The 17,153-nt window shown below is 38.1% G+C and overlaps 2 protein-coding genes across 3 annotated transcripts in view; one reads left to right on the top strand and one right to left on the bottom strand.

The window, feature by feature from the left end:
- PTGFR (prostaglandin F receptor) overlaps positions 1-2,973 on the top strand; it is a 115,067-nt gene extending 112,094 nt beyond the window's left edge. Inside the window, exon 3 of one of the 2 annotated variants that reach the window (XR_010884900.1) lies at positions 2,872-2,889. Coding sequence is in view for 1 of the 2 variants with exons in the window: in XM_067301007.1 (XP_067157108.1) it covers positions 2,872-2,883 (12 nt within the window). In the remaining variant the exon portion in view is untranslated. Of the gene's footprint in view, positions 1-2,871 lie in introns of both variants that reach the window. The other variant, XM_067301007.1, reaches the window with a different exon arrangement.
- LOC106499467 (vitellogenin-1-like) overlaps positions 1-17,153 on the bottom strand; it is a 42,324-nt gene that overhangs the window by 14,990 nt on the left and 10,181 nt on the right. Inside the window, exons 10-20 of the mRNA XM_013960969.2 lie at positions 16,166-16,288; positions 14,386-14,604; positions 12,098-12,315; positions 11,918-12,015; positions 7,964-8,088; positions 7,776-7,877; positions 7,571-7,690; positions 7,123-7,312; positions 6,937-7,030; positions 6,633-6,818; positions 1,454-1,598 (exon numbers count right to left, since the gene is read on the bottom strand). Coding sequence (XP_013816423.2) covers positions 1,454-1,598; positions 6,633-6,818; positions 6,937-7,030; positions 7,123-7,312; positions 7,571-7,690; positions 7,776-7,877; positions 7,964-8,088; positions 11,918-12,015; positions 12,098-12,315; positions 14,386-14,604; positions 16,166-16,288 — 1,620 coding nt within the window. The remainder of the gene's footprint in view (positions 1-1,453; positions 1,599-6,632; positions 6,819-6,936; positions 7,031-7,122; positions 7,313-7,570; positions 7,691-7,775; positions 7,878-7,963; positions 8,089-11,917; positions 12,016-12,097; positions 12,316-14,385; positions 14,605-16,165; positions 16,289-17,153) is intronic.

Here is a 17,153-nt window from a genome sequence, read left to right as displayed (position 1 = left end):
TGGTTTTCAATACCATGAAGTTATCAGCTGAATGGCTTAATTACACTATCTAAAGTAGAAAAAGCTTCAGGATCTGGAAAGTTATATCACAAAAATAATTCTAATAATTTCATTTTGTTTTCTCTGAGTATTTAAACTGCATTAACAGATTCTTGATAAATCTGAATGTGCTCTAGAACAACTGGAGTTCTTTAATTTATGATTGGGTCAAACTACATAATCTTTATCCAAGTCCATGCAAATTCTGTTGGAGTTGAGGTCTGACAAGAATATAAGGATATATCAAGACCAGAGATTTCCTAGATGGTCAAAGCATATCAGATGTTAGAAGTTTCTACCCCAAAGTACGTAATACACATATGCTAAGCAATGCTCCCAGAAGAATGAATTAAAATTAATTAAAATAAGAATCTAATCCATGAAATCAAAGCTATGATTTCCTGGAGCAATGAAGCAAATAGCTGAAGACACATAACCATAAGCTTTCATTTTACATGTTAGACAAGGTTTGCAATTAATTTTTTGCTCAGATTATTATGTCTGACAAGATTCCTAAGTTGTATGTGCCATAGTAAAAAAAATGGAATTTTAATGCTAATCATTTTTTTCCAAAGGAAATTCTAATGATACTGGAAGATGCTCAAGTTAGTGCCATTTTTCAATTGCTGCTCATTCAAGATTAACTGCAGAGTGCTATATTTTCAGGATGCATAACACAGAGGCACAAAGTAGAAGAACTTGGCTTGTTCCAGCATATTGGAAATTTCTGTAATTGATAGCACGTTTGCATATGAACTTCTCTGTAGGAAAGTGCTGTACTCACCCTCCAGTTGTCTCTTATTTTATCTGAAAACCATTTAGAGTTGCAGGACTACAATGAAACTGAAACAGGGCAGTGTATTCCTTGCCCTTGTCAATCTTTCACTGAATTAATTGTCATGGTGATGTCTTCATGATGCTGTCCTTAGTAGAAAGCCTGTACTGGCTTTTACTGAAAACTGTAGCTCATAAAGTTATTTGACTTGACACATAAATTGATATACATCCTTGAAGTAGGAGAGTCCAAGCCTAGAAGCATTACATTTGGTTCCACTAGTCAAGTACTGAAGCAGTCTGGTGAAATAATTATGACTGTCTCAGAGATGTAACGATTGCTTAATGGTTACAATGGACTTTAAAGATTGTGAGCCTATCCTGTAGATGGCAGTGTAAAATTAATTACCAAAGAAATGCTCTTGCTTCTGAAAATGATGATGCAAGTCGGATGTGATTACACTCCAGATTTTAAAATAATGTTACTATAGGGCTATTTGTGATGTTAGATTGAACCTGACCTACTTTGAGAGACGTAGCCTTGGTCAGAGGTGAATCATACATTTCTCCTATGGATAAAAGAAATGGTCTCCCACTGATTAAAAGTCAGAAAGGAATAGTCAGACCCTACATCAGTTACCCTGATGTTATCAGTCTCGCCTGATGCAGAATCTGAATCGAAGGACATCTTCATTATGTCAGGCACTGCTTCAGGTAGAAGAACTGGAGTCATCTTACTAGCAGCCAAATCCTCGATATTCCGTGTAACAGCAAATGTCTTAGACCTGCAGAATAAACATTAGGGGGAATCTGTATCAATAAAGCACTCCTGAGGAAAAGACCTGAATAACGTCTTGTAGCACGTACTCAGCAACAAGTATCATACCTTGCAAATTGCTTTACAGATATTTACAGCATCTTTCCTGCTATTGATATTTTCAAGGACTGTGAAGATTGAATAAAAACTTGGACACATCTCAGGGGCAGATAGCTCATAGTTATGCTTTCAGACTGTCATGTACATGTTAAAAGCATTGTAGTTGATGGGATCTTTGTATGTCTAATGCCTTTAAGAATAGGCCACTTAGAAGTCTGGCTGTGGCTTAAGATATTAAAATCTTGGGTCTCTTATTTGGATATTTTGTTCTTTAAAATTTTTGAACTCAGGTTCTGTGTATTTGCTGCTAAACTTGGTTCTCATCTCCTGTAATGTTACAGTTAAAAAATACTGCCATAATTCCAAAAAACACTAGGGAGTGGTGGCTACCAAATGCTGTTTCCTCTGCAACTTTTGTTAAAGTATAGTTAAGAAAGAAGCCTAGACTCATCAGAACAAGTGTCTGGAGCTTGATCTAACTGTACTGGTACAGATTCATGACTTGGCAAGACATCGCAGAGACATATCAGAAGGTTCAGAGCCTATTTACATAAAAATCTTCAATACCTAGATTCCTATGTTGTGAGGCTAAAGAGTGTTAGGATCCAGGTCTAGTGGCATAAGATGCAACATGAAACTAAGACTATCACAGCTAAATATCCTGAGGTCCTGGCTACTTTAGGTTCTTCAAGAAAGTTGTTCCAGTGCTGTGACAATTATAAATTTTGTCTTGGGTCAGGGAAACATCTTGAATATTGAACACTTTTGAGAGAAGAAACCTCTTTCCCTCAGCTAATAACATGTGCTAACTCTACCTTATTAGCCATTTATCTCCACTAACATTGAGCTCAAAATTCCCCATGTATTGTTGCTCATGTACTAAGTGCCATGGGGTCACTGTGGCCTGCCAATGGAGGTGGCCTTTGTGACAGTGAATGGAAAGATGGTCTTCAAAATGGTCTCTATTTTAATATGGTCCACACTGTACTAGTCTGAACTTTCCAGTCTAACCTATTTGAAAGATGAATTTGTATTCATTTGATAGTGCTCTCTTCCTCTTGAAGGCTCCTGCCGTGCTGTGTGCACTGTAAAGCACACAATTGCACTTCATGTGGAACACCTCAATAAAACGTGTGTCACCTGTGGGCTTTGTTTTCTTTTCCATCTCTCTCTTTTTTTAGATAAGGACATGACAGCAACGCTCCACGCTGGGTGAGAGTAGAACCTTGAAGAATGGAATCTGAAATAAAATATTCTTCCTAACAAGCTGAGTGGATAAAAGAAAATACAAATCAACTTGCATTTCAGATGGCTCATCTGGGTAAAGGGACAAAGAAAGGAAATGGCTTTTATTTTAATCCCATTCAATAATTCAAATGACCACTGAACTGCAGGCTGGGTCTCCAAGGAGAAAGCTCTGGGGTTTCTTTTCCAATTTTTTTTTTTTGTATTTTTTATGCCAATAGTCTACTCCTGCCACCTAATGAAAGTGGAGGATCGATTCCTCCCTGTTGAGCACAGAGAGCTGACAAATGTAGCTGCATCACAGGTGACACATGTCAATGTCTGCAGAATCACACGGCACAGTAAAAATACGCTACAAGAGCCAGCTCTGGTGCTTTAACAAGAAAAACAGTCACAAAGAAGGCCTAAAGCTATGGTATGAAAGAATTTGTTCTCTCTGATCCCACACAAGGGAGAAAAAATAAAAGGGAGATTTTCCAATATGTATTAGTGTATTTTTTGGATGAGAGAAGAAGCTGTGCTATAGTATAAGCCAAATTCACTGCATGGGGAAGGGGCAAGCAATTCAACTGTGTTGGGCCCATTAATGTTTCAGTGAGTGTGGCCTTATATACATCCCTGACTTGGAGACAGAAGAGCTCAATGTCTGTTTAAAACAAAAAAAATCAATGCCAAACTATTTTTACCAGGTTTTAAAGCATGGTGTGACAACATATCTAAATAAATGAGAAGCAAGTGAAAATGCTAGCACCAGATCCTCAACTCTCGTTCCACTGCAGTGAAATGAAGGTTCCTGCCTTTCCTTCCCAGCATCCTCCTGACCTTGGTGCAAAGGTGTTATAAAAACAAAGACATGAAGTGCGATGTCACTTCCCTCCTCTGTCCCCAAACACACAGTGCTGTCTTGTGAGCTCATGCACCAACTCTTTTGCATTTTCCTTTATACATGTTGTATACATGTTGTATACAGTGCTGTAATTTTGTAATTCATATTATAAGATGCCCATGTGAAGCAATTTCTGTTTTTCCTACAGTTAAAACAAGCAAAAAAGCCCCATGATACAAGCTCTATTCAAGATTATGCATATACTTCAGTAGCCTGTCATTATGAATATGTGATATATTTGCAAAGTGCATTCTCTGGCAGCTCTCCATATTTATGCTTTAATCACAGGGCTCTAATTTTCCCTGAAATTTATTTGATTTTTACTTCTTCCTGTAAATTTTGTTAAAATGTATATTTAAGTAGCCATCTGTAGTATACCAAATAATTATGTTAAAAGAGCTTTAAAAATAACTATTATTTTTAATTAAATTTAACTTTGATAGGATTGAAATGAAACACATATTCTCTACATAGCATGATTAATTATTTTGCTCTGATTTTGCTATAAAGAGAGTTGAGTCTTTAATACTGTGTTTTGCCTTGGGAATGCAATCTTTCAAGCACCAAAGTTTTTTTTTTTTTTATAGGGTCTGTGATTTCTCACCTGAGTTTCTCTTTGGCTCTTGGAAATTCATATAAATCCCACAGTTGTGACAGGTTATAACCTGTGTGGCATATATGATATAACTGAACTAAATGCTATTGAAGACTGTTTACTTCCCCAGTCTAGGTGTAAGAGCTGATAAGAAAAGTAATATTATATCCTAGCTGGCTTTAATATCACAATACAATAGGAGGTAAGTCACTGACCATCAAGCAAAAGTGCCTAATACTAAAATATTTCGAACACAGCTCACAAACAGCTGAAAGAGCCATAGCTTTCTAGAACCATTTCTTTAAATGGAGAATTTAAAGCTTATAAGGGACAGTGCCAGAATATCTCTAAAATATTAAATTGTTTATTTTTTGGTGGAGCTATGCAAAAGGAAGAGAAAGGCTAACTAAGCTTTTGGACTCATTTTATATAGATATACATGCATTCTTTCTCTATATAGGTCATGCTTACTTGTTTCTCCTCATACCTTTCAGATTTTACTTTGCTTGTTCTTTGACCTCCTCAGTGATGTGGTTCAATGTTACATTCTCCAGTTATTGCTTTACCTTCACTTGTACTCATTGCTGTTTCATTGTTCTGTGTGATTTCCACTGATCATTTGTTTTGTAACAGTGAACTGGAATGCTTTTTTGGAAGAAAAAATTGATGGTGCTAAAAGTTAGCTAGTGAGTATTAGCTTCCTTAAATGCTTGGCATTATAGAGCTATTTCCAGCTGAGTTCTTCACTTCATAAATGATAATGCTGCAGGGTCTAGAGCAGGGCTTGGGCTGGAACTCATAGGTTCCTCAGCTGTAATCACCTACTTCCGATACTAATTTGGTTTATGTTTTTTGGCATGGCATTTAACCCTTTTGTGTCTGATTTGATTCCCCCCTAAGTCAAATGAGGAAAATATTTTTTATTTTGCTTTGCAGGGAGGATCATTCTGCTAACATTAATAGCTCATCTTGAGGCTCTAAATTCCATATAAATGCCCAATATTCTTATTTCAGTTCAATATCCTTTCTGAGTTCATTGACGTCCATCTTGCCCTCTCCAACACTGAGAGCTAGTGAGAGCAGCTGTTTGCCATCCCAGATGACCTTGAGAATGGGCTGTCGTGGTTTTCACAAGAAACCAAACAAACAACTTTTGGGTTGTGGTGCCCAAGAAGCTCACACGTACCTAACCACTGCTCTGTGAATTGCGGAAGCACTTGTTCCTCTGCAAGGAGAACCTGATTACAATCATGTTTGATGGAGTGAAGGAATCATCTCTGGGAGGAGGTTGCGATGTCGAATGCTTAATAAGATGGTCTGTGACTACTGAAGAGCAAGGGAGAATAATGATTAGCCTCTGTGGTGGCTAAACTGAAGAGACCTAAAGAGCTCCTCTGGGCCAGCAGCCTTGAATGCTAATTGCAGCTGGATCAAACAACTGAGCTCTTTTGTTACGGCCATATTTCTAGAGCAGAAACTTGTTAACATTTCTGGGGATTGTATAACAGCTGATTTCTTGTCGGTAATGCTTCTTCCTTTGTAAGGAATTTTCAGCTTGTCTTTCTCAGTGTTTTTTCGTGTGTGTGTGTGAAGGTTTTCTAAGCTTTGGTCTACTGCTTTGATTCCTTGGACATACTCTTTCTGTTTTCTCCCTCTCTTTGTGCTTGTATTTCCATCTGTTTTCATTTGTTTGGCATCTGGCTACAATAGTTTTCCAGAGTGTATTGTAATTGCATGCAATGATAATAAATCAAGTAGACCTAAGAGGCAAGAAAACCAGATGCCAGCCACAGGGAAACCAGATAAAAACACAAGAAACACCAAGTTCTCTACACTTTAAGGCATCAAGCACAAATATATATGGATTGTCTTTTATAACTGGAAGAATTCATGTGGCTTACATTTTACCTAGGGTCTTCAGTACAAATACATGTATTGGGATAGAAGTTTTATGCCATGTATGCTTTAAATAGCTTGGGAGTCTCAAGGACTGAAAAAAATGGTCCTAAAGATGATTTTCAAGTGAAGACCACAGGAGATATAGCATATTTCCAAGCAAAGCTTTGGTTCACGTCATTCTGTTTAAATTAAATAAACGACACCAATCTCTGCTGGTTAACCAAACTGTCGAAGGCATAATCCCTAAGCAAATGATTTATTTTATTTGGAAAGATTCTGTATTGCTATATAGAAAGATAATAAATGCTGTGGCCTACCTTACAGTAATAATGTTAGTTTCTTCTTTACATGGTGGAATTTCAACTTTGATGCTTTTTTCCTTCATATGGGCGGTGGCAACAACATTCACAGGGACATGAGCATTCATTTTGGTATGCGCTTCCAGTCCTGCCTGGATCATGCGTGTATTGATCCCCATTACAAAGGTCATGTCCTTAGCCATGCTGAAAAGTTAGAATGAGATGGTAAAATTATGTACATACAGTAAACAGCTGTTGAATTTTTATGACTGGCCTCTGTCACTTGGAAATACGATTCTCTTATTTTATGCTAAATATTTACCTTAGACTCACTTTGGATCGCAGCCTAATGTTGGCATTTAGTAACTCAGTCAGTCTGAAATCAGACTTTGGAGAAGGTGTAATCTGTGCTTGAACTATTACAAAGAAAGCAAGCAAAGTGTTAAAAAAAAAAAAATCCCAATCCTGACAACCATGTTTGTATTGCTAAAGTCTTGAAATACGTTACCATTTCCTGCCACTTTTGTGATAGCTGTGTAATAGAAGCTTGTCTCCATTGGGAATCCAGTGCAGGTAGGCACAATACGGCGGATCTCAGAGGACAGTAAAGCCTTGGTCCACTGCCTCCCTACACCACTTTGAAGGCTACTGATTAATCTCCTTATTGAAGGGATTTTTTCATCAGGTCCATACCATGCCTGAAATTATAGAGTTCAACTTGTCTAAATAAGCAGAACTTGAATATCACGATCTGTTTCATTAACTGTTCCTCAGGAGAATGTCTGCCAGCAATGATTATAGCTAATCCTGATCAAAGTTTGAACTTATTTGCCTTGATTAATACTAAGGACAAAAAAACCTCTTGAATTAAAAAGCTAAAAAAGCAAGGGAATGTGTGGAAAAAGCAGTATTTTAAAGCTTTTGATGCTTATCTGGTGATGTTATCAAAGTAATACCTGCAATGCATTTTGGATGGTGTTTTTGTCAAGTTCACCGAAGAATAACTCTTGGCCGAACATCTTCAAGTAGCCTGATACAAAAGATTTGTCAGCAGAGAAGGCCTTCCAGTCAGAAAGCTGCATGAGAAGAAGGAAGTCTGATTCCTCATAAAATTTTGGGTATAGTAATACCTTAGAGATTTTCTTTTTCCTGAGAATTTACCGTTTTTAGGATTTCCTTGAAGTCATAGTCAGTCTCCCAGTCCTGGTCAGGGGAGTAACCTTTAGCAAACATCTCCTGCAGCCCTTCAGCTGTTATTCCCACCTATGGGAAGAAGGAAAGTGTAAATGCCAATTGGACGATGTTCAAAAGAAGGGATGAGGTGGCAAACTGCGGGTAGACCCAATTACCTCCAAGGGATCAGCAACTCTTCCAAAGAAATGTGTCCGCAGCTGGGACATTGCCATTGTTGGAACTGTGCTGCCTGCATTATTCAATACCAAATATTGAGCTGCCAGTCCAGTCATAAGAAACTCTAAAGAGAAACAGGCAGTAAAACACAGCACAGTTAGTTTTTAAAACCACAGCGTGCAGATTGTATCAATTTGCTAATTGCATTAGACAACCAATACAGCATGATAAGAGAAAGGCCAGAAAACCCAGCTATAAACTGATGTTATAAAACAGTCATAAACAGAATATTCTGCATATTTGAACTATTAATGGACAAAATTACAAGTCCCCTGCTCATTGCATAGCAGTTATGCTATTTTTCCAATTGCTTCTGGTAAATCATTTACATCCGGTCAGATTCTGCAATACCAGCTTATGAAATGCTTTTATGAGACATCATTCAAGGTAACTTGACAAAGGGGATCAGAACTGGAAACAGATTTGCCATCCCTTGCTAATAGTTTAGGGAAAGTGATATAGATGTCCTATAAGGACAGATGGTGAGGTGTAGATTTGTCTCCCAAATGACTAAAAGGCAAGTGAATGTATCTAGAATCCCACCATAACCAGAAATGAGCTTTGGAAAGTCAGTACAGCTGAGGTAATTGCAGAGCCCCCACTGATTTTAGTACCAGATCCAGCTCAAGAATATTAGTACATTTACAGAAATTACTTATTAATATATTTTCAAAAGTTATGAGAGGGAATTAGTCTTTGACCTCCTTCCAGAAAAGGAGTGGTTAAACTCCAATAAATTACATAGCTAAAATGTAAAGATTAGACAAGATTATTATTTAGTTCACAAATGTGTGGCTTTATGAGTACCCAAGACCAGACTTCTCTAGTGCCTCTCTTCTAAGTTTCAGATAACCTCCTACTTGTGGATTAAGCACCTTGCTACTCCTGCTTGAATCCATGCATGCTGACAGAGGTCCAGATGTTTGTTGCTTGACCCCTGTTTATCCCGCACACTGAATTATACAGATTCAGATTACTGGGACGGATTTTGATTTCTAATTTCTTGGGACAGATTCCAATTTTTCATGTATTTGAAAACCAATCTATTGGAAAGGCAACAGATTTAGGTCTACTAAATCTGTATGAACCAGCATTTCACTAGGTCACCTTCACTCTTTTGCTGCATTAGACTCCTTTATTTTCCCAAATGTGCTAGGTGCTGTCTAGCTACAATGTAAGCAATTCAGTAACGTTTCCTGGAATAGAAATACAAGTATTTATGCCATCTCACTGATGGCAGAAGAATCAGTGTAGAACATGCAGCAGGCAGCAAGGGAGAGATGACAAAAGTTCACATTTTAAAGCTGACCCCATAGAAAATAACAACTGAAGTGATGCCACACTGGGGCATACAAACTGACTTGAGACTTCAAAACATGAAGTCTAATTTTTCACTGAATTAGCTTAGCCAGAATGGTTCTAGGTGTTACGGACTGCGTGGACCCACCACTAGAATCAGATATGGTTCTTTTAGCCAGTTTGTTAAAGCTGCTTTTTTTTTGATTTTCTTACCCATGAAATCTGGTAGTTAAAACAAATATGGTACTTTCTGATACTTAATAAGAAGTGTTGCTCATAAATGATTAAATGATTATACAGAATTCATGAACTTGAAGAGAGCATGGATCTTTTCCATACCTCAAGCATTACAAAGCTCTAATGCTCTAAAGAAATATTTACCAATGAAAAATCACACTGACATAGTCAAATGATGCACTGTAGCCACTTCATTGTGAGAGCTTGATGAGACCTGCATATATCTAACTAAATGTCATGCCCAAGGAAGAGGGAAAGAAAAATCAGTGATGGAAGAAAGCAGTCTTTGATACCTCCAAATATTAGTATACATATTTCATCATATAAATCGGCAAAAAGTTGTGCGTATTGAGAGTCAGATTCTGTCAGTCTTCATATTGAACAGTACCTAGGTCATACCTTTGATTTCAGTTACAGTGTGTAGAGCATAAAACACTATTCATGGTGGCCAAGTGCGACAGATTCCAGATTAGAGATACTTTCAGCTTACATTAGTGACTGTCATTAAAAATTCAGTATCTAGCACCACAAAGATCTGATGCTGAGGGCACATTTTTGTTTTTAGCATGGGAATAGGTACTGCATTACTACAGTCACTATGGTAACTCCTCTAGAATGGGCTCAGGGAAATACATTTCACCTGTGACTAGTGGTGACAAATCAAATCAGAAAGGTGGAGGATGGATCCTCCTCCACACCAGTGTAATATAGGACTGACTTCATCTAGCCAGCTGACTTATCTAAGTATAAAATTAGCATGTGTGAGAAAAGAATCTTCTTCCTTAGCCTTCAGAAACAAGAGGTCTAAGCATCACATCCGCATAGTAACCAAATTCCCAAACCTTGTCTTCACCAAGAAGGTAGCAGCAATTCACTGATATGCTACATTCCCAGGCTCTCGAGAACAAAATAATTCATTCTACATAGCCCTTGCCAGCTACCCTGATGCATATGGTGCCTTCTTTCTCACTGTGTGAACACTAAGACAGCTTCATTTTAAAAGCAAGAATAAGAAGAGAAAATGAGTACCTAAAACTAGAAATGTGTATCTGCTTATTACTGGAAAACGTGTCTCTCCCTGAATGAATTTTAAATGGTACAAAAGTTCACACAGCGCATATTAGTGACTGTATTTCCTCAGGCACTCTCTGTCTCCATCTCTGAGGTAGCAAGTATGTGTACTATACACAGCTGTGATAGCTATGTGGTATATATTATACTTATTTTTATTATACAGCAGATTAAATGGTCATGTAAAATCTATGAAACAGAGGAAGGGCAACAATAACATCTACGAAAGTGTTCCAAACCACTTCCCCCTTCGAAAAAAGGCAAAAGTACTTGTACACTTAGCACTGCAGGTTTCAGATGTTTCAGAGTCTCTTTTTCTATTGATTACTTTGAAAAGAAGCTTTACATACACTGATAAATAACAAACGTGCTAAAAACATCCAAGAGTGCTCTTAGATAAACAGCATGTGTAAGGAGACTGTGTTTGTAGATATAATCTCCCTAGTCTGCCAGCTACATATGCCAAATCGCTGAGGCTGCCATGGTCATTTACATAGGCGAGTTGCTTAAAAAAAATCTCTCCTGAGAAATATAACATAAATGGAAAATGGAAATAGCTACAGTCTGACCAAGCAAGAGCCAGTTTGACCAGGCAAGAGCCTCTCCCTTCTAACTACTAATGTTCTTGATTTTTACATGCAGCTCCCATTGATTTAACTGGTCTGCCTCCAGATCCTGCACATGGATCTGTTCATTCTAGTAAAGAATTCTGGTAGGAAAGTGCAAGGAAAATCTGTAGCTGTAAGCCTGAGATGGCTGCTCATGGTTGCAATGAATTGTCACATCTCAACATTTTCAGCGTTTGCTGTGTCACTGGGCACTGTTGAGGGCGAAGAGCATTTAGCATCACATTTGAATTCAGCAAGAGTTGTAGGTGTTCACACCGGTAGAAATTAATCCACTTCAGCAGTAATTTAGGTCCCTTCTCTTTGTTTGGTGCTGAACAATGGCATGAAATTTGTTAAGCACTGCTGAGACTACAGAATTTGATACAAGAGCATGTGCCTCACTGGTTAATGAAAGTGGAGGGTTAGAGCCCCACAAGCCCTCTGGTAATTTCATGCTGGCAGTGTACAATGCAAAATACACAGGGACCCAAACACTCTCAAAATGGAGAGCCTGAGATTTTTGTTTCTCTGAATGCAGGAGAGCATGGAGGAGCAATATGCAGCTATCAGGTAGAACTGGGATCACATACTGTATGTTTTTTTCACACACTAACCTGTATTTATTTCTCTACAAAATCTTCAGATTCTTAACATTAGAGAGAGGAATTTGAACCTTACCTTTGAACATACTGAAGTGGAAAACCTTGCTGAACTGATATCCAGATCTGTCAAATTTGGGGCTTAATACTCTAATAGCCATTCTGCAGGCAGAAGCCCTGAAAAGATCCAGTGAGCACATTAACACCTCAGTAAGTTTATAACAAGTTCTTTTAGAGAAGGAATGCAAATTTTCCTTACATCAGTTGAAGATCTGGAGCTGTGCTTCTACCCAGAGCCCTCAGGTGAGAATAGATAAAACTTGCCACTTGCATGCTAGGTTCCTTCAGCACAGCATCAGCTAATGTCATCAGTATAGGAAGACCTGGCTTGGTTTCAAACAAAACTAAGGCAGCTAACATTCGGAGCTGAGGATGTATTTTGTGATTCAGGAAAATCTCAAGGGTAATAACTTGCACCTGAAAATAAAAGATACATTTAAATTTACCGTATGTTTGAACAGTTTGTCAATAGCTGTTCGTCATCGGTAAATGATCTCTTCATCACTGGTAGAGTACAAATCTGTATTAATTTAATTATTAGGGCAACAAAGTTTCTGGTTTCATAGTTTGAAGGCTGGAAAGGGCATTGTGGTAATGTAGTTTGACTTCCTACACAATCAAAGCCAAGGAACTTCTCTGGATAACTTCTACATTAAACCTATTCTACCTTTTTGAGCTACATCAAAATATATCTGCAGCATAACCACTCTAGGCAAAAGAGATTTCAAGAATCCATCACATATCTGAGAAGTGGTTTCATCACTTGTCCTTACCCATAAAGGTACGCCTTATTTCTAATCATTTGATTTCCTAAGGCCCTTTATGCTAGATTAAAAATCAAGTTTACTACCAGAAATCTCTATGCCACGTAGGCAATTTAAAATTGTGAATTTATGCAACAAATGTAATTCCACAGTACTACTTGTGACCGATGTGTTTGACCTCTACAATATTTAGTATCAAGACTAATTTCACACTGGAACATCTCCAGTTTCCATGAGCTGCGCTCAAGCCTTTGACCCCAACCTCAGACTGGGCTTGGACTGTCTAATACCCTTCTGGCCCCCATCTGCACAGTGCAGCTCCCACTTAGGACAGCACACATCCATGCTCTCTGATGAAAAGTCTCATCCAATAACTTCAACAAACTTTGGAGACACCCCGGCTGGTGACATTCACTTAACTATGGTGACTATCAAATACCAAGGTAAAAGCAGTGGCAAGGATGCAGTAGCCTCATTCTAAATGTAACTACCTTTTCATATTAGGCAATAAAGGTGACAGACTACGTAGTAAGACTGTTTAATGCAATGTGGGTATGTGGCTAGTCACAAACCAGGGATTAAACTGGTTTTTGGACAATGAAAGACACAGTCACACTCATTAAGAAGCTCCAGATCAATTTCCTCCAGAGCAAATGCATAGAAAATGGATTCTAAACAGGGGTCTGGGTCATATGTGGAAAGCTGGGCCAAAGGGCACTCATGGACACAGCATCATTTTCAAACACCAAATCAACTTTTTTCTTTCCTAGCCAATACCCCAACTCCTACCCTCACTAGTCTCTCCTCCTTCCCTTTTCCACATGTAGTTCTTGCACTTTAGTACACTGTTTCTTTATTCTTTTGCTTAAAAGAATACCCTGGCACACTATTGTCTGTGGATCAATACACGCACTCAAACTGGGAGTTATATGCAAAAAAAAGAATATAATGGAAAAACTGATACAGATTAATAGGAGAATGGCTAAATAAAGCCTTTTATTTTCCTTTTTATGTTAAGAATAGTCTTATATAAAATAAAAAATTTCAATATCAGGAAAAAAACCCTAAAAATGCAAGGTTTCCTTTTAGAAGCAGATTGCTTTCAGGTGAAAATGATAGTAAAGTGATGTCTGTGGTGGATGAGATTATGCCTGTGTAACCACTGTATGTGATATCTAATCATTATCTTGTTCAGGGACAAAAGCCACATTTAGTAAATGTTCTGTTTATGACTTAAACCCACACAATGTCTGTAAATTTGTAATTAGGATGCAAACCTCTAGTATCTATTTGCAATAAGATCTGATCTTGAATTACGATTAGATGTGACACTCAGTATTAAATGTCAATTCTCTGAAAATCTTGTTTTGTGGTTCTCTCACATACCAAAATTGAAGTAGCACTAAACATATTTTGGTCAATAATTCAGCTTTTGGTCTAATGTCCTTGGAAAACAAATGTTTGCAAAGGAAATACTGCTTTGTCTTCAACAACAGGGTAATGAATGTACCCTTTTAATGGCATTTTTGCTGCATTTTGAAATACTAGAGGCTAATGTGAAAAGGAATAAGACATGACCACTTAGGAATGGTTAATTATTGTAAAGAAAACATATTACAGCTATATTCAAAAAACTGCTGCTTCCACCCCCTGCCCCCATCATCAGTTAGGAGCAATACATACAGGTATGGTAAGTGCAAGGGAGACAGCTTTACTTCCTTACCATTTTTGGGTCTCTAATGCCTATGTTTTTCAGTGCCATCACAGCAGTTGCATGAACCCTGAGTGGCAGATCTGAGGCACCAGATGCATATCCCGGCAAAAATTTCTTGATGTGCTTGATGCTGGCTGGATGTCCCACATTCCCAAGGGCTTTCAAGGCCAGGCAAATTTCTTCTGTGTTAGACTTGCTCAATACCTCTCCTGCAAAGCCATGAAGTAGCTGAAAAAAAGAAAACAAATTTTCTGTTCAATTCCACCTCTTATCTATATCCCATCCCCCAGTCTGTGTTTGAGGTTTGACTTTTCTTTGATAGTTTCAGTTTGTTCAATTCACTTATTTTAAATATTTTAAAATTCTTTTTGTTCTCATGAATAGGACATTTTATTCATAGAATGAATATAGCCAAGAAAGCAGCAATGAACAGCTTCTTCATCACTATGCCTTAAAATTATTGACTAAGATTTTTAAAGACAAAAATAATGGTTAGGGCCTAGTCCCCACTGCCTTTCAGCGTGGGTTAGGAATCTGGCAGTAATGCCTTTGGGATATCTCTCCCCACTGTATAAACACAGGTGCAAAAATGCAGATACAGTATAATCCTTCATACCCTTAAATAAGATTCCTGAAGACACAGCTAGTGGTAGTGCCCTTCGCTTCCAGTTGTGACAGCAACTTTTTAGTATGGATTAATAACTGGGAATGAGATCACCAGGTCATTCAACAGCCTTCCTTGTAAGCAACTGGATCACATTTTATTATGTGGCAAGATTAGAAATAGTTGTCTGAAGACTGTGAATATGAGAAAAGAACTAAATCCTAGTAGAAAGCTGCTTTCAATGCTAAACAATGGCTTTACAGAAGAAACACTGAAATGTCACAGAATAATTTCAATATTGTTCCCATGTTCTAAAATATCACATTTGAGATCCATTGATGCTGCAGAAACAGCACTTTTGATATTACTAATCAAACTGAATGGAAACTTGAAATGCATTGAATAACCCGTACAGTCGTTTGCTTTGGTGAAGAATTTTCTGTTCCCTGGCATTGGGCTTCCTATACTTAGTTAGCTCACGATTGTTGGTGGCAACTGTAACACAGGAGATGCACATAGGAACCAGAGGAGGCTGTTTGGGCCTCTTCTGTGTACCACAGGAAAAAAATCATGGCAGGCACACAACTTATTGAGAACTCCCTGCTCCTACTGGAGACGGTGGGTTGACTAGTGTGCAAGCCCAAGAATACCTGGGTTCTCTTTCCATCTCTATTGCTGGCCAGGTGGATGGCCTCTGTAAACAACTACATGCATGTCAGGAATGGAGAAATACTACTTCTGAAATTATTTTGAGGCCTACTGATAAAGAACTGTGCAGAACAGGTGCGTATTACTGTTATTTAAACCTCGTACTGTAAGTAGATGACTGGGTTCTGTTTCTGGCTGACAAACTGATGGGCTACGCAACTTTGGGCAAAAAAGGGGCTTTTGTATCACTTAGGTTACATATCTGTTAAGTGCCTATATTTAGAAGTGTTTCAGAGCAGTGCTGTGGAACTTCGTTAATAATTGGCAATAAAGCACTCAGAAATACTCAGATAGAAAGTGCCATGAATTACATGCTTCTTCCTTTCACTCTCTCTTCTGTGTTAATCTAAAGATAAAAATGCTGTATTTAACCGACTGGGGTTCCTGTCCCCAAAGGGAAAGTGAAACGCAGATCTCTGAATAGTGAAGACAAAACTCTAGGCTTAACTTTTAAAAGATAAATAAAAATCAGGTTACCTGGAGACATTCAGAGCAGGAATCTGATGAAGAGCACTGTTTATGGCACAATGATGCATAGCTAAGATGGCAAACCTTTCCAAGTACAGTACTTGAGCGTGGGCAATGTTTTTTCACAATGAGCTAGGGAGAAAGTAGTTGTTTATTACCACAATTAACGAAGAAGAAACAATTTAAAAAATACATTTCTGCCAAATGCAAGGCAATACCCAGCTTTCAATATTTTTGTATTGATGGATTTATAGTTAATCGGTGGGTATTACTGTATTTGACAATGCAATCATAATGTAATTCTAAGGAACATCTGGAAGGCAGATCTGCAGCTTTAATAGTGTTCCAGATTTTAATTTTGTATAGGCTATAATCCAAAGGGAGAAAATCACCCAGTTACAGAATGGAAAAGCACACATTATTCAAAAAGCACTCATCATTGTTTTATAATTGCCTGAGCTCTAGGCACAAAAAACTTGTGATACATTCTGAGTGGACTTCAGTACTTTGGGCAGACAGGAATATTTCATATGAATGTGAGAGCTGACAGGAGGCAGCAACCCACCACTTCCTCAAGTGGGAAGCACAGCAGTACAGCGCAGTAACAGCTGAGCTGTGATAGCTTTCACAGAAGGCAAAGCTCTACTCTGAGATTCATGGTCTCTGCCCAAGCTAGGCAGATAGAAGTTCCTGCATCAGAGGGTAGAATTTGACCCTGCAGAAGAGGGTCATTATACTTTCTCCTACATGGGCTCCACATTGGCATAATTCCCTTGATTACAATAGATCTGCTCTGATTTATACCCATTCTGCTAGGTCAATCCAAACCAATATAACAAAAATGTATTTCTTACTCCCTAGTCTTTGCAGAGACTCTCAGTTAGAGATCCGATCTGACGTAACTATAAAGTATACTTGAACAAAGGAAAACTAGAAATCACTGTTTGCAGCAATAACCTCCGACACTGAGGGGTATTTTACTCTTTCTTTTCTCTTT

This window comes from Apteryx mantelli, chromosome 8, assembly GCF_036417845.1.
Source record: "Apteryx mantelli isolate bAptMan1 chromosome 8, bAptMan1.hap1, whole genome shotgun sequence".
NCBI classification, from domain to species: Eukaryota; Metazoa; Chordata; class Aves; order Apterygiformes; family Apterygidae; genus Apteryx; species Apteryx mantelli.
Note: the sequence above shows the minus strand (reverse complement) of the source record. Positions and strands in the feature narration are given on the sequence as shown.